The following is a 26,210-nucleotide window of genomic DNA, read 5'->3' on the forward strand; positions in this document are numbered from 1 at the left end:
TGTTTTCCAGGCAGTTTTTTTTTTGCGAATGTGATCTTGACTAGCTTGCCTGGGGATTCTCTATACCTTGAGCAATGGGCTAGCTTGTGAAATAAAGGATGCTTTTGAGAACTGTATTTTATCTCTGCATCACTCGAAGATATGCAAGGTATTGATCAGAAGGCATAAAGGAAAAATGTTCAATTTTTGGTTTGCATCATAACCAATTCTGGTGTATACGGATTCCGGTCCATACTTGGACACAATTCTTGGGTTCATGCAGAGAAAAGGTGAAAGCTGCATTGGTCGATTTTTTTTTTCTTCAATAACAGTTGTGTAGCTTCACTTTTTGGGAGTGTAAAATGTATCATGATTCAGAAGTTCAACAGAAGAGTGTTTCGTTTGTTCCATGTGAAACATCCACCTCTGACATTCGGCAAGTTCACTGATGGATCGTGAGTGCTAGATTTGTCATTAGAGGTTGGTATTCTTTCCACTAAGCTCCACATAACCCAGCTACGGCTATAGTACCCTTGTTTACAGGGTTATCAGTTCTCTGCATGGCCCTAGCTGTTTTAAGTTGCACACTTTGGAGCCCTTAAACCTCTCAGTTTGATTTGGAAATATTCTAGCCCAAGCATGTCAGATATGCAACAGACCAGCTAAAAGTTTCTTGGCCGATGTGCATGAGCTATGAAGTACCAAAATATTTCATGCACCTTTCGCAAGGTTCATCAGGATGTGATAGTGCAGTTATATTACTGGGCTAGTAAACCATAGCCTGGAGTAGTGATCTGGAGATATGAGTTCAAATTCCACCACAGCAGCTAAGGAATTTAAATTCAGTTAATTAAATAAATCTGGAATAAAACACAAGCATGAGTAATGGTGACCATGAAAAAACCAAATTGTTGTAAAATATCCATCTGGTTCACCAATATCCTTTTAGGGAGGGAAATGTACGATCTTTACCGAGTCTGTACAATATGTGAATTCAGAGCCGCAACAATGTGGTTGACTCTAAACTACATTTTAAATGGCCTAGCTAAAACAATTGTGTTCAAGAGGTGGCTCACCATGACTTTCTCAAAGGTAATAAATGCTGGCCTTGCCAGTGAGCCCCACATCCTGTGAATGAATAAAAGAAAATTGAAATAGTGCAACAGATATCCATTAACCTAATACGATCCTTTGAACCAACAGTTTTTGAAAGTTAAAGTTTTTCTTCAATAACTTTGAACTTTTCCATGTTAGGAGTGATTATGAAGAAATGCCTCTACAAAATGGCCGTGCCATTAAATCAAAGTATAAGGATGAATCTGACAGTGACTGAAGTACATCTTCAGAGGACTAATCGTTACCAAGAGTACATACACTTCACTGAATGCTGAAAATGAATGGAACTGAATTTTCTTCGAAATACTTTTCACACCACCATCCTCTTATCCATCTCAATTCCTGTAACTAAAGTCATCTTCATCATGACTTCATAAGTAAATATTTAATGGTTTCATTCTCCGAGCACCTCGTCTTGCTGTCCTATCCTCATTCAATATCTTCTGATTTGTGAGCAAAGGAGCAGCCATGCATGCTTGAAGATGAGGTTTATTTTTTCTTCCATGGGGAGAAAGGGAGTATAGTTTTATTTTTTGTCAGAAATCAGCCCACTAAATTTCTAAAACCATTTGTACCGCGTAGCGTCATGAATGTTTGTGTTGTGAACCTGTTTGTAGGCTAAGTACTAATATGCAAGATGTTCAGAGCTTTGCAGCAGGGTTAAGGTGTAATGCTTTTAAAGCAAAAATTAGAATGCTGCTTGTGAGCAAGTTTATTTATTGCATTTTTAAAATCAAAGAAATCTTAAAATATATTGAGCAGCAGACTCGGGGCTGAAATTCTAGTTCCTATCAATATTAGCATAAAAAGCAGATCTGAGTATAAAACACTCCACTTTACAAAGTGGGATTTACTTTGTTAAAAAAAATGAAACCTGGAATTTCAGCCTCCATTTTAGTTGATGCTGCTTTTAATATGAGGCTGTACATTGTACCTTTGTTAAATAAGATTTATACTGTCACAGTTTGGGAGCTGATATTTGCAAGGAATCTGCAGAAGTTCATTTGCTCTGATCATGTCATTGCAGCAAGTTACTGTTCTTGAGGTTTGTTTTTCCACTACATCAGTAAAAATCAACCTCCACTGCTCCATAATAGTAACTTTTTGACTATTAATACTTCTTGGAAAGTTTCTGCATCCCTGGGCTGGCTGACTTTTTTGTTTTGATGTTGTACTTAACATTCAACTTTTGGAAGTATTTTGCTGCAATAGTAACTGTAAATTACTAATCTAAATATGGAAAATTCAAATTGCGAATACTTTATTTCTCTTCTCCCTATCTCTATCTTCCTGCCCCATTCTCTATCTTAATGTAATTGTTATTTTATCCTAACTAATTAAACTTATTCTATATTTGCTAAACTTTGCTTCTATTGGAAACTACATATGCTTATGTTCTCCCTTCCAGGTTAACAAGTAGAAATAGTTTATTTAAAGATAATGTTGTCACGGCGCTCAAATAGACTCTCCAAATTTTGATCTTGTATACAAAGCATACCAGCACAATAGATATGGGAATGAAGAAGTACAATGCAAGTAACATGAGTTTAATGTTTCTTGGGCTTTGTCCTAAGAAAGAAAAAAACTTGTATTTATAAAGCACCTCTTCTCTCTCTAGGGCATCCAAAAACACTGCATAATCAATAAAGTGCTTTGGAAGCAGAGACACAGTTATGATGCAAATGTGACAAAACCCTTCAAACAACAATTGAGATAAATGAGCACAAATACAAAGTAAAATACTGCAGATGCTGGAATTCTGAAATAAAAACTGAAAATGCTGGAAATACTAAGCAGGTCAGGAAACATCCGGAGAGAAATTGACTTAACATTTCAGACTAATGACCCTTCATCACAACAGTTCTGATACTTGGGTATTGCTGAAAAAAGACATTTTGCCAAAGATTTTCATCTTGCACTCATCAGGACAATCACAAGAACACCAATGTCAGAGGAAGCAACAAATTTATGCCGTATGAGAAGAGAGTGCTGATTGGTTGGCAGGTGGACTCTGATTGGTAGAGGTGTTGCAATAGAGAATGCACAAGTTACTGGTGACTGTGACTGACAGTTAACCGTCAAGCATTGTTTGACATTTAAACAGGCAACTTGACTATGATTGCCTTGAGGAAAGAACCAGCGAATAGCTATCACTTATTTTGTTTAGCTGAAACAGGTGCAATGTGTGTATATGTTCTTTACATATGTATATGTGAAACAGCTAACTTCACCTATTGCTAAAATTTTTGAGATAATTTGCCCCTCAAAAATTTTAGCAACAGGTTTCACACTGCTACTACGCAGTAGCAACACTGTATTCGCTACCAACAGGATACTGCCGTCAAGCTAAAAAGACGTTCTGCCTATCACACAAATGAGTAATGTGGTATATGAATTTCAGTGCCAGTGTGATGCTAGATATGTACGCCATAGGTCTGAAAGACTGGCGGATTTATCAAATAGCACATCCTTTCCACTATTTGCAACGGGCAAGGTACAGACCGTACCCAACCAACCCGTGCTTGCAAAACTCAAAACACAGTGTCCAACATTAGATCTAATTCTGCAATTGGACAACATTTGCTAAATAATCCTCTGAGCTAAAAATTACGTTGACAACCAATTTAAGACTGCCAGTCGGGCTTGCGGTGTGGCACGTTTGCATGTGCTGGAACCTACATATATGTTAATACACAGGGCCCTGTTCTGCAGACAGAAAGAACATATACACACATTGCACCTGTTCAGCTAAACAAAATAAGTGATAACTATTTTCTGGTTCTTTCCTTGAGGCAATGCCTTGAACAATCATAGTCAAGTTGCCCGTTTAAATTTCAAACAATGCTTGGCGGTAAACTGTCAGTCACCATTAACTTGTGCATTCTCCATGGCAATGCCTCTACCAATCAGAGTCTACTTGCCAACCAATCAGCACTCTCTTCTCATACGGTATAAAGTTGTTGCTTCCTCTGACATTGATACTCTTGCGATTGTCCTGATGAGTGCAAGACAAAAATCTTCGACAAAATGTCATTTTTCAGCAATATTCAAGTACTACCAAGATCTGATGCCACAACTGGTTCTGATGAAGGGACTGTGATCTGAAACTTTGGGCTGGGTTTTCATGGAGGAAAAGGGAATGTCGAATCAGGAAACTTCTCAACCCGGCAGACCTGTCTCCCTTAAAAAGTCCCTCGCACATCATATTTTCATGCTGGGGAGGCAGGAATGGGAAGCAGTCAGACCCACTGTCTCCGGAGGCAGGCACAAGACTGCAACAGAGGCGGGCAAATCGCAGTCTGGAATACCCACCTCCATTTACTGGGACTTCGGCCTAGTTGTAATGATGAACGTCAGACCCTCAAACCCTGACTCCTCACCCACCCCACATGCCCCCTCATATTCACTTTGCTCCCTCCATGCGCTGTCAGATTCCCATGCCTCCTAGATGAAATCCAGTGAGCCTAGGTGAAAGCACTTGAAGGTGTTTTTTCACAATTTAAAAGGACTCGGCATTTAAATCAATTCAAATTATTACACTAGAGATCCCAAGCAGTGTTTTCTTCAGTTTTGAATGCATAACAGCACTTCTTAAATGTATCTCAACACTTATGCAATGTAATGGTCAACTTATCTTTGAAGGACAGAGCCCTATAATCAAACACTGCAGTAAGACCCCCATCTAACTTACAAGACAGTATCTAACTATTGAATCTGAAAGAACAAAGTTTTTTTTTAAAATTTCAAAGCCTGTCAATGAAAGGATTCCAGGAGCAGGTGACTGTTCTTTTGGTTCCCCACTTGGGAATGAGGTTTCCTTCATGGGTCATGCCTCCTCTAAGAGGCTGAGAACCATGTCTGCTTATTGAAGGGGCCCGACTCCATTAAAATTATTGGGGGGAGGATTAAATTGTCTGTCCCTACACGAGCCAGCAAGGGTGTGAGTGCTATATGCAGGTGAGCCACCCGCACCTTATATCAACTCGTCGAAAATCTGGACAGTTAACTCTGTATCTCTCCACAGATGCTGAGTATTTCTAACATGTTCTGTATTGAGGCAAAAACCAGGATTCTGGGAGAACTCCCCACTTTCCTTGGAACACTGGGATTTTGGTTCAACATCTCATCCAAAAGCTGGCACCTCCACCAGAGCAGCACTCCCTCAATACTGCACTGAAGTATCAAGCTGTGGTGGGATTTTTTGACTTTGGTGAGAGTACTGGTGCTTGAACCAAGACCGACCATGAGGTTGAATTCACAGAATTGTTACAGCACAGAAGGAGGCCATTCAGACGGTTGTGTCTGAGCAGGCTCTCAGTAAGTGCAATTTACCTAGTGCCACCCCTCTACCTTCTCCCCTTAGCCCTGTTCTTCCTTTTCAGATTACAATCCAATTCCCTCTTGAATGCCTTGATTGAACCTGCCTCCACCACACTCAGGCAGTGCTTTCCAGATCCTAACCACTCACTACGGCAAACAGTCACAAATTCTCCAATCTATCTTTGTAACTGAAGTTCTTCATCCTTGGAATCATTCTCGTGAATCTTTTCTGCACCCTCTGTAATTCCTTCACATCTTTCCTAATGTGTGGCAACCAGAACTGGCGCAATACTCCAGTTGAGGCTGACCAGTATTCTATACAAGTTTGACATAACTTCTTTGCTTTTATACTCTATGCCCCTATTATTAAAACCCAGGAAACTATGCTTTATTAAACATGCTCTCAACCTGCCCTGCCACCTTCAATGGTTTATGCATATATGCATCCAGGTTTATTTTATTTTATATTGTCTCTCCATGTTCTTCCTACAAAAATTACTGACTTCACACTTCTCTGCATTAAATTTCATCTGCTACTTGGTTCGCCCATTTCACCAATCTGTCTATATTCTTTTAAAGTTCTACTCTATCCTCCTCACAGTTCACAATTTCCAAGTTTTGTATCATTAGCAAGTTTTGAAATTGTGCCCTGTACATCAAGGCCTAGGTCATTGATACATATCAGAAGGTATGTATGACCACTGGGGAACTCCACTACAAACATTCCTCCAGTCTGATGAAACATCCATTAATCACTACTTTTTGTTTCCTGTCAATCAGCCAATTTTGTATCCACGTTGCTACTGTCCCTTATATTCCTTAAACTATAGCTTTGCCCACAAGCCTGTTGTGCGGCACTTTATCAAATGCCTTCTGGAAGTCCCTGTACACATCAACAGCATTGTCCTCATCAACCTTCCCTGTTACCTCATATAAAAAAAAACCCCAGGAAGTTAGTTAAACGTGATTTGCCCTTAAGAAATCTGTGCTGGCTTTCATTAATTAATCTGCATTTGCCCATGTGATTTATTAATTTTGCCCCAAATTAACGTTTCCAGAAGGTTCCCCATCATCGAGGTTAAACTGATTTGTCTGTAGTTGCTTTAGACCTTTTTTTGAACAAGAGTGTAACATTTGCAAATTTCAGTCCTCTGTCAAAGGAAGACTGGAAATATGGTCAGTGCCTCCATAATTTTCACTGTCTTTTACTGTATCTTAGGACGCATCCTATCCAGTCCAACTGATCTATCAACTTTAAGTAGAGGCAGCCTATCCAAAACTTCCTTTCAATCAATTTTAAACCCTAAAGTGTCTGAATTACTTCCTCTTTCACCATGACTTGCGCAGCATCTTCTTCCACGGTAAAGAAAGATGCAAAGTATTCATTGAAAATCTCAGCTATGCCCTTGCTTCCATGTGGAAATCCCCTTTTTGGTCCCTAATCAGCCCCACTTCTCCTTTTACTGATAGCTGACATTTTGGACTGCTAGCCTCTTTTCATATGCTCTCTCTTTGCTTCTCTTATTTGCTTTTTCAGTCCCCCTCTGAACCCTCTGAACCTTCTATATTCAGGTTGGCTCTCAGTTATATTATCCACCTGACACCTGTCATCTAGGGAGCTCTGGATTTTGTTTGCCTTGTCCTTTCCACTAAACAAACTATATCTTCTCTAAAAGCAAGCCTATTGTTCAGATACTATTTTACCTGCCAACCTTTGCTTCCATTTGACCTGGGCCAGATCCATTCTCACCCCATTGAAGTTGGCTCTCCCCAGGTTAATTATTCTTACTCTGGATTGTACCAGGTCCTTTTCCATAACCAGCCTAAACTTTGTGATAGAATGATCACTGGCCCCTAAATTGACACTTGATCCACTTGGCACACCTTCTTTGATTTATGTCAATCGGTAGGAAATTGCTATGCTTAACTGCATTGAGACATGTATCACATGAGGCCTTGTCCATGATAATTCTGGTGCATAATCAGGAAGGCTAATAATGACTGACCTCTAATCCCCCTGGGTTGTAATAATGGACAATGCATAGACAAGTAAACTGATCCATGAGAATTGAAGGTTTAAAACATTGTTTAGTTTCTGGAGTCTGTACCATTCTTATTCTCCATCTATCACAGTTCTCTCTGGTTTCTCTCCTTCCTTCACAAGTTATTATCATAAGCCTTAATTGGCTACCAGTACAATAGTATAGCACCCAATGAGACCATTTGGCTTATCAGGTCAGAACCAGTACTTTCAAAGAACAATCCAGTTAGTCCCACTCAGTTTTTCTAATTATGTGGTATTTTATCTTTTGGCCTTTTGTAAGTCCAAATACATCTCATCAATCAACTACCTCATCAAAAAAGTTTAATCAAGTTAGTCAAACACGATTTGCCCATAACAAATCCATGCTGCCTCACCTTTATTAGTCCGTACTTATCCAAATGGGTGTTAATTTTCTGCCAGATTACAGCTTCTGAAAAATTTCCCTGCCGCCAATATTAAACTGACTTGTAATCGCCAGGCTTACCCTTCTCTTTTTTGAACCAGGGTGTAAAATCTGCAATCCTTCAGATCTCATGTACAACCTCTATCTAAGCAGGATTGGAAGATTGTGCAAAGCACCCTGCAATGTCTACTCTAACTTCGCAACAACAATTTAGTTATGTAGCAACTTTGAAGTAGTGAAGCATTCCAAGATTCAAAGTATGACACTGAGCCACATAAGGAGATATGTCAGATGACTGAAAGCTTGGTCAGAGAGGTAGGTTTTAAGAAGTATCTTAAAGAAGGAAAGCAAGGTAGAGAAATGGAGAGGTGTGAGGGAATTCCAGAGCTTGGGGCTTAGGCAATAAAAGACACAGCCACCAACGGTGGGGCAATTATAATTGAGAATGTACAAGAGGCCAAAATTAGAGGGATGCAGATATCTCGGATGGTTGTGAGGTTGGAGGAGATTACAGAGATGAGGGAATAATTTGAAAATTAGGATGAGAATTTTAAAATCAAGCCAACATTGATCAGTGAAAACATAGGTGATAGAAGAAAGGAACTTGTTGCGAGTTACGACATGGGCAGCAAATGACCTCAAGTTGATGGAGGGTAGAATATGAGATCAGCAGAAGTGCATTATAAGGGGTGAGTCTAGACATAACCAAGGCATGAATGAAGGTTTCAATGGCAGATGAGCTGAGAAGGATGGAGTCGGAACAATAGAGATGGAAATAGGCAGCCTTAGTGATGACACAAATATGAGATAAGAATCAAATATGACACCAAGATTGCAAACAGACTGGCTTAATCTTGGATTGTTGCCAGAGAGAGGAATGGAATTGATAACTAGGGAACAGAGTTTGGAGTGGGGACTGAAAACAATGGGCTTCAATCTTCACAATATTTAATTGAAGAAAATTTCTGCTCATCCCATACTGATGTCAGATATACAGTCTGATAATTTAGTAGAGTTGAGAGAGGTGGCGATGAAGTAGAGCTGGGTGTTGAACATGTGAAAACTAACGCCATGCCTTCGGATGATGTTACCAAGGGGCAGTATGTAGGTAAGAAATAGGAGAGGACCAAGAATAAATCTTGAGAGGACCAAGGATAAATCCTTGGAGAACACCAGAGGAAACCATGTGGGAACAAGAAGAGATGCCATTGCAAGTGATTCTCTGGCTACAAATAGATGGATAAAAATGGGACCACGTGAGAACAGTCACAACTAGTTGGACAACAGTGAAGAGGATAGTTTGGTCAACAGTGGGAAAGTTTGCCTTTGTCACAGGAATTTGTGACTTTGGTAAGAGCCCTTTCAGTACTGTGGCAGGGGTGGAAACCTGATTGGATGGATCAAACATGGAGTTCCAGGAAAGATAGAACAGCCAGGGTGAGATAGAGTAATGGTTTTATTGAAGACTAGGACATCGAAGGTGGAGGTGATGAGGCAGTTGAGTAAACCAGTAGCTGAAGAAATATTGTGGCGAATGGAGGGCCAAAGGCTTGATAATCGGGATTTTGAAAGTGCAAATGAAAGTGAATTGGGGAATAGATTTTTCTGGGAATGGATACAGAAGAAGGTAGGATTAGGGATGAATGGGGGATGTGGGTGATACAAGGAAGCGATCAGAGATGGCTTTATCTGTGATGGAGACTAAGGGAGTAACAAAACCACATAAGATGGCAAGTTCAAGTGGGTGGCCCTGAAAATGGGCTGGGGAGTTTACATGGAGGGTGAGATTAGGGAGTATAAAAGGGCAGTGAACCCAGAAGAGAGAGAACTTGGTGAGTTGAGATGGAAGTTGAAATATCTGAGGATGAGAAGTAATTTGATGGAGGAGCTGAGAGAGGAAAGCAGTGAAAAAATGTTGATAACATTTTTATTGCACCTAGAAAGGTTGGTATAGAATTATGATTTTGAAAGAGAGTTGAGAGTTGTGGAACAAGGTGAGATACTCAAAGGAGGAGAAAGTGTCAGAGGAGTAGGGCGTTAGGCCAAGGTGTGAGATTGTGATAAGTGCCACACTACCACCATGACGGTCTCAATGGGATCGTGGTGGAAAATGTAGTGCTGCAGGAGGGCTTCATTAAGTGGGAAGGTGTCATCACCCATCAGCAGGTTTCCATTAAGGCCATGACGTCAATGCAAACATTCACAATAAGTTCATGGAAGGCGAGGGCCTTTCTCTGAAGTGAACGGTCATTCTTGGGGGAGAATAGAGGGGTGGTGGGAGCTGACCTGGCAGAGTCGGCAATGGAAGGGGTGATTTGGACAGGAAAAAGATCACCGGATCTTTACAGTGAAGAAGGAGGCCATTCGGCTCGTCGAGTCTGTGCTGGCTCCCTGAGAGAGCATTCCACTGAGTCCCACTCCTCTGCCTTATTCCCATAGCCTTGCACGTTCTCTCTCAGGTAGCAATCCAATTACCTTTTGAATACCTTGATCGAACCAGCCTCCACCACCCTTTAAGGAAGTTCGTTCCAGACTCCAACCGCCTCTGGGTGAAAAAAAATTTTCCTCACGTCACATTTATTCCTTTTGCTAATTATTTTGAATCTGTGCCTTCAAGTTTTTGATACTCTAATGAGTGGGAGCAGTTTCTCACTATTTACCCTGTCCATACCCCTCAGGATCTTGAATACCTCCATCAAGTCTCTTCTCAGCCTTCTTTTCTCCAAGGAAGAGAGTCCCAACCTCTCCAATCTATCCTCATATCTACAGCTCTTTATCCCTGGAATCTCCTCTGTACTCTCTCCAGTGCCTTCACATCCTTCCTCAAGTATGGTGCCCAGAACTGGATGCAGTACTCCAGATGAGGTCTAACTAGTGTCTTATACAAGTTCAACATGATCTCCTTACTTTTGTACTGAATGCCCCTATTAATAAAGCCTAATATACTATGTTTTGCAAGGTTAACCTCCAGTGGGCATAATAGGTGGGAAAGTTGGTGAGAGAGTGGGCAAGAGGGGTTGCTGCTCATGATGAGCCAGCGCCGACTGCCCGATGAACTGGTCGAAGGATACCAAGAAAGACAGAGAGGGATTTATCTAACGGAGCCAAGAGTGGCAAGAAAGCAGGAAGGTCAAGGAGTACTGAAGGGTTGGGGTATAGAGTTTTGGGAGGGCAGAGTACCTGGGAGTGGAGAAGTGAAGGGGTACATGACAATAGAAGAGAGTCTAGGAAGTGTAAAGAAAAAAGGTAAAAGAAAGAGCAAAAATTGAAATAGATTGATGAGTTTAAGCCCAGAATGGCATCAAAAATGCAGATGTGAATGGATGCAGAGTTTGTAAGTTACATTAAGTCTAGTTACATAGACATTAGAGGATACATAAAAACACAATAGTAAAAAGGCAATTAGGAAATAGAGGTGATAATAGGAAGTAGTTCAGATTTAAAGCTGAATGATCTATGGGGAAATAATGACAATTTGAGAAGGGTGGAACTAGAATGAGCATCAGCGAACTGTTGACCAAATTTGGAAACAGATGAAGTGGGCAAACTCCAGAAGTTGCTTAGGGTAGAGTATTGGTGGATGCGCTGATGGAGATATTTTCATAGGAATGAAAATAGGATCTACACACTCAGTTGTGAATTTGGAGGACATCATGAAATCCAAAAGCAGACAGGCTTTCTCTTCTGAAAATTCTAGCCAACTTCAGAATGAAGCTGAAAAACCAGTTGAACCAGTGACCAGACACAGGCTCAGCAGGAGACTGAAATTTCTCAATCTCAACAGGGGTGAGGGCTGGGCAGTAAACTGATCCAAGGTACTTCAGATCAGGCTTGTCCAACCTTTCCAGGTGGGGGAACCACATTTCAAAATTTTTTTCACTCAAGGTGCTAATGTGCAAATTTTGGAAAGATAAAGTTTGGCACAATGTTTAAACATGAATTTCCAAAAATGACTGAGATATGAAAGAGTCAACTTGCTGAGAAAAAAAAGATGAGTATTAAGAGTGTTATAGGGTGAGTGTGTTTGTAGCTGGTTCTCTTCCAGTCTCGGGGTGCTCACTCGCTCTCTCTTACCCATTGTGACAATGGATGAGAGTGCATGTTGGTGCGTGAGGGTGAATGAGAACCCTGACAGGGATTGAGCCAGACTTACACACACACTCTGCTCCTGCTCACACTCTCTCCCCCTACACACACACACTCCCGGTCACACTGTCTCCCATTCTACTACCCGTCACTCTCTCTCTACCTCTCCCCACACTATCTCCCTGTTTTTCACAGAATCACAGAATCTCTCAGTGCAGAAGAGGCCCTTTGGCCCATTGAGTCTGCACCAACATGTGAGAAACACCTGACCTACCTACCTAATCCCATTTACCAGCACTTGCCCCATAGCCTTGAATGTTATGACGTGCCAAGTGCTCATCCAGGTACTTTTTAAAGGATGTAAGGCAACCCACCTCCACCACCCTCCCAGGCAGTGCATTCCAGACTGTCACCACCCTCTGGGTAAAAAGGTTTTTCCTCACATCCCCCCCTAAACCTCCTGCCCCTCACCTTGAACTTATGTCCTCTTGTGACTGACCCTTCAACTAAGGGGAACAGCTGCTCCCTATCCACCCTGTCCATGCCCCTCATAATCTTGTATAACTCGATCAGGTCACCCCTCAGTCTTCTCTGCTCCAACGAAAACAACCCAAGTCTATCCAACTTCTCTTCACAACTTAAATGTTTCATCCCAGGCAACATCCTGGTGAATCTCCTCTGCACCCACTCCAGTGCAATCACATCCTTCCTATAATGTGGCGACCAGAACTGCACACAGTACTCCAGTTGTGGCCTCACCAAGGTTCTATACAACTCCAACATGACCTCCCTACATTTGTAATCTATGCCTCGATTGATAAAGGCAAGTGTCCTATATGCCTTTTTCACCACCCCACTAACATGCCCCTCCGCCTTCAGAGATCTATGGACACACACGCCAAGGTCCCTTTGTTCCTCAGAACTTCCTAGTGTCATGTCATTCATTGAATACTTCCTTGTCAAATTACTCCTTCCAAAGTGTATCACCTCACACTTTTCAGGGTTAAATTCCATCTGCCACTTATCTGCCCATTTGACCATCCCGTCTATATCTTCCTGTAGCCCAAGACACTCAACCTCACTGTTAACCACCCAGCCAATCTTTGTGTCATTTGCAAACTTACTAATCCTACCCCCCACATAGTCATCTATGTCGTTTATATAAATAATGAATAATAGGGGACCCAGCACAGATCCCTGTGGTACTCCACTGGACACTGGCTTCCAATCACTAAAGTATCTGTCTGTCATCACCCTCTGTCTCCTACAACCAAGCCAATTTTGAATCCACCTTATCAAATTACCCTGTATCCCATGTGCATTTGCCTTCTTTATAAGTCTCCCATGTGGGACCTTGTCAAAGGCTTTGCTGAAATCCATATAAAGTACATCAACTACATTACCCTCATCTACACACCTGGTCGTCACCTCAAAAAATTCAATCAAATTTGTTAGGCATGACCTCCCTCTGACAAAGCCATGCTGACTATCCCTGATCAAACCTTGCCTCTCCAAGTGGAGATAGATTCCCTCCTTCAGAATTTTCTCCAATAGTTTCCCTACCACTGACGTGAGACTCACTGACCTGTAGTTTCCTGACTTATCTCTACAACCTTTCTTTCAACACTCAGGAAGCTGGATACCATTTAGGACCAAGCAGCCCACTTATTAACACCCCATCCACCACCCTCAACATTCACTCCCTCCACCACTGACAGATGTTTTCCATGTACAAGATGAACTGCAGCAAGTCACCAAGGCTCCTTTGACAGCACCTTCCAAACCTGCAACCTCTACCTAGAGCAGCAGACACATGGGAACAGCACCACCTGCAAGTTGCATCTACTCGACACCCCATGGCTTTGCCTTCACTGTGGCTGGCTGCCTTCTCATAGACATTTTCTATGTCCTAAAGTCCTGGTGCAGTGAATTAATGGCTGTCCAGGTGCATTTTAAATATGGCGCCTGGACATGATGACAGGATGTGCAATTTCATGAGACTCGATGTAAAATGTGTGACTGCATAATTAATGAAGAGAGCAGCACAGTGGCACATGACTTGGCGTGCTCTCTCATCCCGCTCTACAGCAGAAGCCACTCCAACCTCCCACCCCTGCCACGGGACTTGGATCAAAACTTAGTCAAAACATAAATTTTATGATTGTTTTGATTTAAGTAATCAAGTTAGAAACATGGTAATCAGGTAATAACAAACATAGACATACAAATTCTACTAGAGAAGGAAATAGTGCCATATTAGATAGGAGCAGACTAAGAAAGACCAAGAGGAATACAAGGACAAGTTTAAAATGCATGTATGTAAATGCACAGTGTGTGGTGAATAAGGTTGGTGAGCTCCAAGAACAAATATCCGTGAGGGAATATGATGTAGTGGTACAATGGAAACATGGCTTAAAAATGGTGAGGACTGGACACTTAATATTCAGTATTCAAAAAAGATAAGGAAGGAAAAAAGGGTGGAAGAGTAGCAGTACGGAATAGTGAAGACGTAGCATTGGAAAAAGGGGAGCAAGGACAGAACTCATTTGGTTAGAGTTGAAAAGCAAAAAAGGGGATGATCACTGGGTATTCCATAAGCCTCTAAATAGTGAGTGGGAGATAGAGGAGCAAATCTGCAGGGAAATTTGCAGCGAGATGTGAAAGAACTATAGAGTGGTCATATTGGGGGACTTTAATTAGCCAAATATTGACTGGGTTACTGGTAGAGTAAATAGGAAGGAAGGGAAGAATTTCTGAAATGTGTTCAGGAGATTTTCCTCAGTCCAACTAGGAAGGGGGCATTGCTGGATCTGGTACTGGGATGAGGTGGGCCAAATGACTGTGGGGGAACACTTGGGTAAGAGTGAAAATAGCATTGTAGGTTTAGATTAGTAATGGAGAAGAGCAAGGAACAATTCAAAGTACTACTTTGTTTCAGGTATTCCAGATTTTTCTGGAACTCCCTTCCTAAAAGCACTATACCACATGGACTGCAGTGGTTCAAGATGGCGGCTCACCACCACCCTCTCAAGGGCAATTAGGGATGGGCAATAAGAATACTGGCCTAGTCAGCAATGCCCACATCACATGGAAGAATAAATAAACAAAAGGTACAAGCTAGGTATGTATGCTAAGGATGAAAGGTTAGTGAACCAAAGCTAGGGCTCCTTGGATGACAAGGGCGATAGAGAATGTGATGAAAAAAACAGAGTGCATTTCCGCTGAACTCTTCAAGCAAGAACCAGGCCAAATATAATGAGTTGAGAGGGGAAGTGAAGGGTAGAGTAAGACTGGCAAAGAGAGAATATGAGAATAGATGGCAATTAACAAAAAAGACAACCCGAAAATCTACTAGCATGCAAAGAGTAATTGGGTAGTAAGGGGTGCGGGGGAGTGGGCGTCTAAGCGACAAACAAGGTGATATATGCTTAGAATAGTAGGGCAAGGCTAGAATATTTGAGTATTCTGTATTGGTGTTTGCTAAGGAAGAGGATGCTGAAAAATACTGATAGAAGTGGCAATGGCAGAGGTAATGGATGGGATGAAAATTGAGAAGCAGGATGTACTGGAAAGGCTGGCTATGTTTAAACATACATACAAACAAACATATGAACAAGGAGCAGGAGTAGGCCATTCAGCCCCTCAAGCCTGCTTCACCATTTAATAAGATGATGGCTGATCTGACAGTAATCTGAAATATGCATCCCACCTACCCCCAATAACCTATCATCCCCTTTCTTACCAAGAATCTATCCACCTCTGCCTTAAAAAATATTCAAAGACTCTGTTTATGTCTTGGGTAAATGAATTTGTGGGCCAACCGAATTCTAACTGCATGCCTCTCTATGTTCTTAATTGCTGCTCGCAATCAATAACGGGAGAGACTGATGTAAGAATAAAAAGATTTATTGAGACATAGTGCAATTCTGGGAAAATTCAGCCCTAAGTGTGGTAGCGGGCGTGTAAAATGGAGTCCTACCCGCTGATGAAAAGGGCGGGTTTTCACGCCCTATCTTCCCGAGCCCGTCTCATTATATATGCACTCTCACGAAACACACCGTTTCCATGGCGGGCAGGGTCTCATTCACCCGCTTAGCATCACCCCGCTGTTGCATCACGCCGGCCGCCATCTTTAAGAGGCAGCTGCCAGCAAAGTGCTCATCACCACCAGCTCACCACTGCTGCCTGGAAGACATGGCCAGCAAAGGCAAAAAGACTGCAGCCCTCACTTCAATGACAGGTCCCTTGAGCGACTGCTGGATGCCATGGAGGCCCACTGGGATGTGCTTTATCCTGGCTCTGGCCGCAGGATAGGCAGCAATGTTACCAACCCAGCTTGGTAGGCGGTGGCAGCATTGGTCAGCGCCAATATCCTTCAGAAGAGGACAGCCATCCAGTGCCGCAAAAGGATGTATGATCTCCTCTGTTCCGCCAGGGTAAGTCACTCTTTTCGTCACTTCCAATTCTCACACTCACAAACCCATCACACACCCACAGGGCCCTCACTGCCAGTGCAAGGTACATCAGGATTCACTCTTTCTCACAAGCCATCATTGTCCTTGTTGCAACCATGGGACCTCTCACCACCCACACAGGTCAGGCATACTTATCATCTGGCCCGGCAGGTGTCCTGATGCACTCTCCCCATCTCTATCCATGCAGGACAAACTTGTTCACAACAGAAGGGAAAGGTCGCAGACAGGTGGAGGGATGCTGCAATTCAAAGTTCTCTCAGAATTTGAAAACACAGCCATCCAGCTGGCCAGCGATGACCGGGGCCGGTCCTGTGCTGAAGGTGAGGTCTGCGCTGCTGTACTAAGTGAGGATCCAGCAGTGCAACATCCATCAGACAACCATCCGTGAGTGATGTGTCCTCTTTGACAGGCCACTGCCATGCACTAATTATCTCCCCTTGCTTTTGCAGGCACATCTGGGAAGCAGCAGATGGAGTCCACGAACCAGAGCCCCCAAGCAAGCTCCGAAGAAATCTCCAAAGAGGAATCTGGAGGCACCCTCCCTGAAGTCCCGTCACAGCGCACGCCCACACCCTCCACCAGCGCAGAGACACAACACCTCGGTGGAACCTAGCTTTAGAGTAGCCTCAGGACCACAATCTGTTGAGCACATTGCACTTTCTGATCCATAGCTGGAGGACGCAGGGATTTCCCAGGTCTCTCGGAGAAGGAGGCCAGAATGTAGCTGAGTCCAAGTCAGATGAGGAGCCTCTGGACTCGGTCATGTCACAGTTGCTGGAGTTGCAAAGGCAAGCTTGGGAACATCAGGAAGGGATGGCTGCTGCACTCCTCAGATTGCAAGGCACGATGGAGGAGTCCATCAGTCTTCAGGCTGATGTGATAGCGCCGGCCTTGCAATGCACTGAGGTCAACACTGGCAGGATGGCGGCTGCCATGATGACCTTGGTCCAGGATGTCACTTCTGCTCTGCTACATCACTGATGCCATAGTTGGCATCCAACAGTGTGTATGCGAGAGGGGTGCTAGGCAACTCAATCTCACTCCAGCTACCCCTTCCGCTCACAGGGTCAGCCAGGGGCCCTCGGGCACCCATAGGGAGGAGGATCAGCAGGTGCACACTCTGGGGCCATTCACTCAGGGGACTCTGGGAGTGACTGAATCCCCTCTTCCTGTGACCTCCACAGCTGCAACTTCACAGGCCGAGGAGGGTGCCACTGCCACACAGCACGACCCTGAAAGCAGACCGAAGCCCACCAAGTCTCGGCCCTCCAGAGGACTCTCGCCAAAGTCATCACAGACAGGACGTCAAAGTCAGCACGCTGTCTCCACCTCTGCTGTGGATGTCTGGGGAGCACTAAGAAGTAGCGGCAGGGTTAGGAAAGTTAAGGAGAATTGATTGCACAGTCTGGGCATGGGTATTAATCACTTGTACATAATGTTCACTATTGTCAATAAACTCCCAGAATGTCTCCCTGCCAATGGTTCCTTGCTCTGATGAACAGTGTTCTTGTCACTCAGATGTGAAATCTTTCTGCACAAGATAAAGGCAGATGTCTCAGTCCTGGACCTCTTCCCTGTGCTCTGTGCGACCTTCAGGCCACAGTGATGGTCCAGCCTCACACCCACTGGAAATATTTCTGATGCCTGCACCTCAGCAGTGCTGGTCATTGCTGCCAGAATGTAGTGGGCAGGCGCCACAGAGTTCTCTCATTCTGTGTGCTCTCAGCACCTTAAAGGTGGGGCTGGCCCCCATCACACCAGCATCTGTGACCAGTGATGCTGTGCACCAGCTCCTGAAGGGCTGAGGTGCTGAAGGCGGACACAGCATCAGATGCATTTAAAGTTTCACGGCTGCGTCTCTGAGTTGGCCCTGATCATGGAGCACAAGTGAGCTGCCCTCGGCCAGACAGGAGTTAGACGTTCTCAGAGGCCATGTGAAGATCTATGGAGTGTCCTTACTGCATGTTGTCATCATCCTCCTGTGATCGAGCAACTATCAGGGCCTTCACTGCATCTGCATGACAGGAGCATTCTCTCAGAAGGTATTGGCGCTGCCATAAGCCAGACTGGAGTCAAACGTTCACAGCTGCGATGTGAGGATCTATGGGGACAGCTCACTGCACGTCCGTCATCATCCTCCACAAATCTGGCAGCTATGAGGGCCTCCCAAGTGCGCCTGCCTCATCTAGCCAGTGCGAGAGCCTTATCCCCATCATCGTCACCACTGAGGACCCCCTCACCCTCATTCCCATCATCGTCCTCCTCATCAAAGGAAACGTGCAGCTCCTCCATCTCCACCTCAGCCAGCTCCTTACCCCGTTGCAGCGCCAGGTTGTAAAGGGTGCAGCAGACGACGATGATGTGTGACACTCTCTGTGGACTGTATTGCAGGGCTCCACCAGGCTGGCCCAGGCACCAGAACTGCATCTTCAACACCCGATGGTCGGCTCCACCAAGTTGTGAGCTCCTACATGAGCCTCATAGCGTTGCTCTGCTGCAGTCTGAGGCTGCCGCACGGGTGTGATCAGCCACGGCCTCTGCAGGTAGCCGTTGTCCCCAAGAAGCCATCCCTGCTGCCTTTGTGGACCCTGGAAGACTGCAGGGATCTGCGAGTGACTCAGGATGTAGGCGTTGTGCACACTCCTTGGAAACCGTGCGCACACCTGCAGGATGCATTTCTGGTGGTCGCATACCAGCTGTACATTGAGTGAGTGGAAGCCCTTGCAGCTGATAAAGTCCAATGAGTGTAGCCATGGAGACCTGAGCACCATAAGAGTGCAGTCAATCACACCCTGTACCTGTGGGAATCCCGAGATCAGGGCAAATCCACTGGTCATTGCATCCTGGCTGTTCCGGTCCTGGGTGAAATGCACAAAGTTGTGTGCCATGGAGAAGATGGCATTCGCGACCTCATGGATGTATTTGTGGGTGGCAGATTGTGAAATCCCACAGAGGTCACCTGTGGAGCCCTGAAAGGAACCACTGGCATTGAAATTGAGCGCAGTCACTTTCACAGCCACTGGCAGCGGATGCCCTCGATGTCCCCTTGGCGACAAGTCCTGCAGTTCCCAGTTGCCTGCACTGTACAGTGATTCGGCAATGCTGTCACATGGTCAGTACACTTGCATTCTCTTAAAGAGACAGGGTACCTCGCTTTACCACATCCCTCCCTCTTTAATTAAAAGTACAGCTAACAAGCTTAAAACACAACCAATTACCCAAAACTGTTTACAGGTCGTGTCTCTCAGGAGGCCTTCTCGGACGTGTTGAGTGTCTCAGTTCAACAACCTCGGCTGGATTTTCTGTGACCTACTTTTCTGGGACCTCCTTTTCTCATTAATAGTTTCCTGGAGAATTGCATATCGTTGCACCTTCTCAGCTAATTCATTCCTTAACTCGGCCAGAGACAGGCTTATCTCTTCCTTTTCTTCTTCATATCTTTTTCGTGGCACAAATTGGGAGCTGATTGAATTATGTAGCACACAGAAGTCCTTTAATAGATCTTCCATTTCCTTTCGAAGGAAGTTGGCTTCAGCTTAAACTCTGTCCCAGCGTAACATTCTACGGTCTTCCCCTGTTGGGTCTTTGTGTACTCATTTTTTCTTGCAACAACACTTCTGGTTTCGAATTGGGAGCTTAGTGGGCCCTCCAGATTTATCTCTCCCAGCCAGTTCTCAGTCCCCCGCCTGACATTACAAATAGGGGTAATTTTGCAGACTGTTCCCCAAACTGCACCTTGACTTGACATACCCCTTTCACATTTATTTCTTCACCCGTGTCTGTCCTCAGCTTTGTGTCAGAAACTTTTAACTTCAAAAGATGGGTTCCTTTACTCAGATATCTAGATCTATGCTCTCCAATGATGGATATTGACACTTCCATATCAACTTCTATCTTAATGGGTTGTCCATTAACTGTAATGACTACTTGGTTTGGCTTGGTTCTACCCATTTTGAGGTTATATAATGAATGGATGTCTGATTCTATTTCTTCTGGCTCTTCCATGAGGCACATTTCATGATTTTTCCTTCTGCCTTTATAGTGTTGTTTTAGCCTTTCTCTGCAGTGTCACCCTATGTGGCCATAGAAGTGGCAGAAAAAGCACTCGATTTGTTTGAGTTGTTGTTCACTTGCTGGAGGCCTGGATGTATTTCTCTCATTCATTTTGTGGGTTTTCTCTGTAGTACCATTGAAAAACAATGGTCTGGAGCTAAAGAGAGTTTCCCGCCTTTCTGTGGAGTCCAAAGTTTCTGCGCCTTTTGTTGCTGAATTGTCTCGCCCGACCAGATGGATGGCACATTTTGTGTATCTTTTATAACTTTGGAATTTCTAACAGCACTCTCCATTGTGGTAGCTAATTCTAGCCTTCAGTAAGCCTTACTGAATTCTAGACTAGGTTCAGCTAGCAAACGCCTTTGGATAGTATAATCTCCAATCCCGAATATCAGCTGATGTCTCAACATATCACTAATAGATGTTCCGAATTCACAATGCTCAGTTAATGCCTTTAAAACAGCCCCATAGTCAGCCATTGTCTCCTCCAGAAGCCTGTTCCTTGAATTGAACTTGAAGCACTGCATAGTAACTGAGGGCTTTGGCCTCGGGGCTCAGTACAATTTTTATTAACTCGTCAAAGGTTTTCGAGTTTGAGTGCTAGGTGACGTAAGGCTGTGGATCAGCCCGTACATTTTGCTCCCACAGGAAGACAAAAGAATCGCCCTCTTCTTCTCCCCTGCAATTGTCATTAGCGGTAAAAAAGAACGCTGGACATACTGAGACCAGTCATCTGAAATGGGGTCAAATGGATCGACATGCCCACACTGCGGCATCATGAACGACTGTAAGGTGATTGCACTTCCGATAGGCTTTCCAGGTAATGACAAATTTAGGCATTTGGCTTACCACGGAGTTGCGCTCTCTCTGGGGTCTTTTATAATTTTCTGTCCATAACTATTTTCATGTATTGCATGCCACTTTAAGAGCAGTCACCATTTTTTTAAAACTCTGTCTCTGCAGCTGTCGGCTTTTCTCTTCTGGGTTTCGCACTCTTCTCTAGTTTTGGTGGGATCCCCATGATTGTGATTCTGCAGGGTTTTGAAAAAATTTTAAACTGCAGCATTGCTTTCTGCTCCGATTGCCAGCTGTCGCATATTTCACAAGATAAGTGAGTAAATAAGAGGACCAATACTGTGCATACAGTATTCCAGGTGTGATCTCACCAGTGCCCTGTACAACTGAAGCATAGCCTCCCTACTTTTTTTAATCAATTCCCCTCACAATAAATGAGGACACTATTAGTTTTCCTGATTACTTGCTGTACTTGCATACTAACCTTTTGAGTTACAGTGGATAAGTCACCTGGTCCGGATGGCTCCCAGGTTGCTAAAGGGAGTGGGGAAGTGAGAGGCTTGCCATAATCTTCCAATTTTCCCTATATATGGGGGAGGTGTCAGAGGATTGGAGAGTGGCAAATGTGACATCCTTATTCAAGAAAAGGAGAAAAAAATTAACAGGCACTTGGAGAGGATTATGTTAATTAAGGAGAGCCAGCATGGATTTGTAACACACAGATTATGCTTGACTAAAGTAATTGAATTTTTCAATAAAGTAAGAGAAAGTTGATGAAGGGAATGCAATAGATGTTGTTTATACAGCGTTATAGATAGTGTTCTAAATAGTGTGTTGAAAATAACTTTATTTATTGGACTGAACAACAGTGTTTCAGTGACTTAAAACAGCAGCTTCTAAAATGGCTGAACATTTTCATGACTGTATCTTAAAAATTCTAAGGCCATTAACAATGGTTGTCTAGAAAAACCCATCAAAGATAACCACCTTAGAGGAATGTGAATGACCAAATTTCCTGACCCAATCACAAAACATCCAATCACCTATGCATTCATCTTGGTCAGGGACCAGTCATTAGACAAAATGACTTTGGACGATGGACCCCGCCTGAGAAAAGAACTTGTCCAACCATAATCTAAATGTGGACCTGGAATCAACTTGCTATGGCCATATTTAGATAACTGGTCAGCTGCTGAGATGGGATCATGTGGTGAGCCAACTAACCCTCTTTTGTGTTTTTAAGAAACTGCTTTTCCCCAGTCCAGAGACCAGAATTTGCAAAGAACAGGTGAAGATGGTCCCTGAGTGGATACACTGTCTCTCCATCTATCCTACAAGTTTGAGCCCTGCCTGTTTTTTGACCACCCACATACCCCAGGCAGTGTTTTAAACCCAGCAGCTGCTGCCTCCAGAAGAAAAGATAAATTGTCCTTCAACATCTTAAATCACCTTGACACAGAATCCAGAAGTACCATTGAGCCCAGCTTGAAACCATCCAAAACATCAATCTACATATATAACTCTGACTTTTATTGGACTTTAAAAAAGACTATCCTCCCATGCTTGAATACATGTGTGTGAGAGAGTTGGAACGTTGTTATTTTTATTTTGACCGGGTGTTGACTGCAATAAATATTCACTTCTCTCATTTTTTTAAAAACCTATGAGAAAACCTGCCTGTGTGTGTCTTTTACAGTCACAGCACTTAAACAGTTGAACTTTCACTGAATTGGTGAGCATATCCCTTTAAAAGAAAACCTGTTGCTGTCAAACAAAGAGTGGGAAAAGAGAGGAGCCACTCTACCCCTCCTCACCTGACCATAAAAATGGATTTAGAAAGTGTTTAACAAGTTACATCATTAAAAGCTGAATAACATGTCTCATGAAAAGGAGGGTCAGTGTCAGCTTAAATAAACAATAGGCTTAAGGACAGAAAACAGTCATGGTATATAGTCATTTTTCAGACTGGAGGATGGTGAACAGTGGTGTTTCCCAAGATGCAGTGCCAGAAACTTTACCTTTTTGATATATATATAAATGACTTGGATATTGGAATGTAGAGTAAAATCTCATAACTTACCAAAGATACCAAACCTGGGGGTGTGCCAAACAGTGAGGATGATCCAAATCAACTATAACAGGACAGAGATAGGCTAGCAGAGTAGGCAGACAAATGGCAGATGGAATTTAATACGGAGAAGTATAAGGTGATGTACTTTTGGCAGAAGGGATAGGAAGAGGCAACATAAGACTTAATGGCACAGTTCTAAAGAACGTGCAGGGACAGAGAGACATTGGGGTCCATATGCAGAGGTCCCTGAAGGTCACAGGACATATTGAGAGAGTAGTTAGCAAAGCATATGGTATTTTAAGCTTCATAAATAGAGGTATCGAACACTAAAGCAGAGAAATTATGCTGAACCTTTATAAAGCTCTGGTTACACCACAACTAAAGTATTTTGTCCAGCAGTCACAGAATTTTAGAAAGAATGTGTGGGTCCTTGAGGCGATGCAGAGGACATTTACCAGAACGGTTGCAGAGTTGAGAGATTTTAGCTATAAGGTTAGGTTGGAAAAGCTGAAGTTATTCTCCTTGGAGCAAAGGAGAGTGAAGGGAGATATAATGGAAGTGCACAATATAGGTTTAGATAAGATAGACAAAGAACTGTTCCCATTAGCTGATGATACAAAGACTTGGGGGAACAGTTTGGGGGAAGAAATACAAGGTGCGTGATAAGGACCTGGAATTCACTGCATACGAGGGTGGTGGAAGCAGAGATTAATAATTTCTAAAGGAAATTGGTTAGACACCTGAGGACAATAAACTCACAAGGCTATGGTGATAGAGGAGGGGAATGGGACTGATTGGATTGCTTTACAGAGAGCTGTCATGGACCCAATGGGCTGAATAGCCTCATCCTTTGCCCATAATGACCCTACTTGCTGTATCAAAACCCCTCATAATTTTGAATGACTCTGTTAGGTTTTCTCTTAGCCTTCTCTGGTCTAACAAGAATAATCTTCACTTCTATAATCCCTTTCATAAATCCTCAATCTCTGGTCAACCACCTCTGTACCCTCTAAACGGTCTTCATAGCCTTCCTAAAGTGTGGTGCCCAGTATTGTACATAATACAGTACTGAGCTGAGGTCCAACCTGAGATTTTCAAAGGTTTCACAAGTCTTCCTTCTTTTCATATTCAATGGCACTATTTACAAAACCAAAGCCATACATTTTCTCAACTGCCTTATCACTTGTCCTGCCACCTTCAAAGATTTGTGACTATGTCCAACCCATTCCCCACAGTTCCTCTCCTCTTGCAATCTTCTCAAAGTTGTACCATTTAGATCAAAATGCCCCTCCATGGGCAGGATTTTACATCGCGCTGGTGGGCAGGCGGGCGCCCAACCTGATCAGGTGTAAAATCACATGCAATGATATTGGGCGAGCATCCCGACATCATCGTGCACTTGCATGATCTTTGTCGGCGGGCACGCGCAATAGTCAGCAGTGCACTTGCTGACAATTAAGAGGCCTACTAAGGCAGCTTAAGCAGGTAATTAAGTTGTATTTTTTGCTGCCAGTTCAACCGTTCGGTTGGCGGGTGGGCAAATCGGCCAGGCAGCTTTTGGATTTTTTATGAATCCTCATCCACGGGCGGGATGAGGTTTCCAGAAGTAAATGTTTATTTTTTTAAATGTTTATTTTTGTGTCCACAAATCTTCAGCTCCCTGAGGCAGCTCTGTGCCCTCAGGGAGCTTTCAATGCACGCTCCCCTGCGCATGTGTAGACTTTTGTGCTCGCACTCCTCCTGCCCCCACCCCGGCAGCGCTGAGCTCCTCAGCGTGCATTTCATGCTGGCTGGCCATTAATTAGCCAGCCAGTATGAAATCGTGGTTGGGGCCTGATCCTGGATCATTTCACAGCCGCTCCCGAGCCCATCCGCTGTGCCTGCCCGACGATCGGAAAATCCTGCCCTATGTTTTTTTCTGCCAAAGTGCATCACTTCATAGTTATCCACCTTAAATTACATCTGCCATGTGTCTGCCCAATTCACTTGGCATTGCAATAAATGGAATCAGCTACAAACTATTGTAATTTACACATAACACTTGAGTACTGCTTTGGGTTACATTAGAGTACTTAAGTTGAAGCTTGGTGAGTGAGGGAGTTCAATGAAGAGGGGAGGAGGTGCTCCTTTTTCTACCTTTCCTCAGAAAGAAGAGTGGTGGACTTGGTAAGTCCACTGTTGAGTATTTCTACTGCCCTTAATATTATCTAAACTAGACGAAGTAAAAGTAAAGGGAGTAATTTAAGGGTTAGTCATGGCAGGCAGCTTGGCCAGGTGGAATGCTCCTCCTGTGTGGATGTGGAAATTCAGGGACACTTCCAGTGTCCAGGGAGTGTCCACATGTGCAGGAAGTGTCTCCAGCTGCAGTTACTCGAAATCCACGTTTCAGAGCTGGAGCTGCAGTTGGAGTCATTGTGGAGCATCCGCAAGGCTGAGATCTTCATGGATAGCACATAGAGTGAGGTGGTCACACCGCAGATAAAGACTGCATGGTCAGAAAGGGAATGGGTGACCGCCAGACAGAGTAAAAGCACTAGGCAGGTAGTGCAGAGGTCCCCTGGGTCCATCTGTCCATCTCCCTCTCCAACAGATTTTCCATTTTGGATACTGCTGGGGGGGATGGTTTCAGGGGATTGCAGCAACAGCTAAATCTGTGGCACCGTATATGGCCCAGCTGCAGGGTTGGGGGGGGGGGGAAGGGAGAAAAAAAGAGTGGAAGAGCAATAATGATAGGGGCTTTTATCATAACTGGAACAGATAGACATTTCTGTGGCTGCAGACAAGACACCAGGATGATATGTTGCCTCCCTGGTGCCAGGGTCAAGGATGTCACTGAGCAACTGCAGGATATTCTGAAGGAGGAGCGTG

The 26,210-nt window shown here is 43.7% G+C and overlaps 1 protein-coding gene across 3 annotated transcripts in view; it reads left to right on the forward strand.

The window, feature by feature from the left end:
• tmem181 (transmembrane protein 181) overlaps positions 1-2,457 on the forward strand; it is a 148,044-nt gene extending 145,587 nt beyond the window's left edge. For all 3 annotated transcript variants that reach the window (XM_078556831.1, XM_078556830.1, XM_078556829.1), the window contains one exon: positions 1,234-2,457. In XM_078556831.1, the coding sequence (XP_078412957.1) occupies positions 1,234-1,312 (79 nt within the window). In that variant the 3' untranslated portion in view covers positions 1,313-2,457. The remainder of the gene's footprint in view (positions 1-1,233) is intronic.
• The last annotated feature ends 23,753 nt before the right edge of the window (positions 2,458-26,210 follow it).

This window comes from Cetorhinus maximus, chromosome 14, assembly GCF_964194155.1.
Source record: "Cetorhinus maximus chromosome 14, sCetMax3.hap1.1, whole genome shotgun sequence".
In the NCBI taxonomy this organism is placed as follows: Eukaryota; Metazoa; Chordata; class Chondrichthyes; order Lamniformes; family Cetorhinidae; genus Cetorhinus; species Cetorhinus maximus.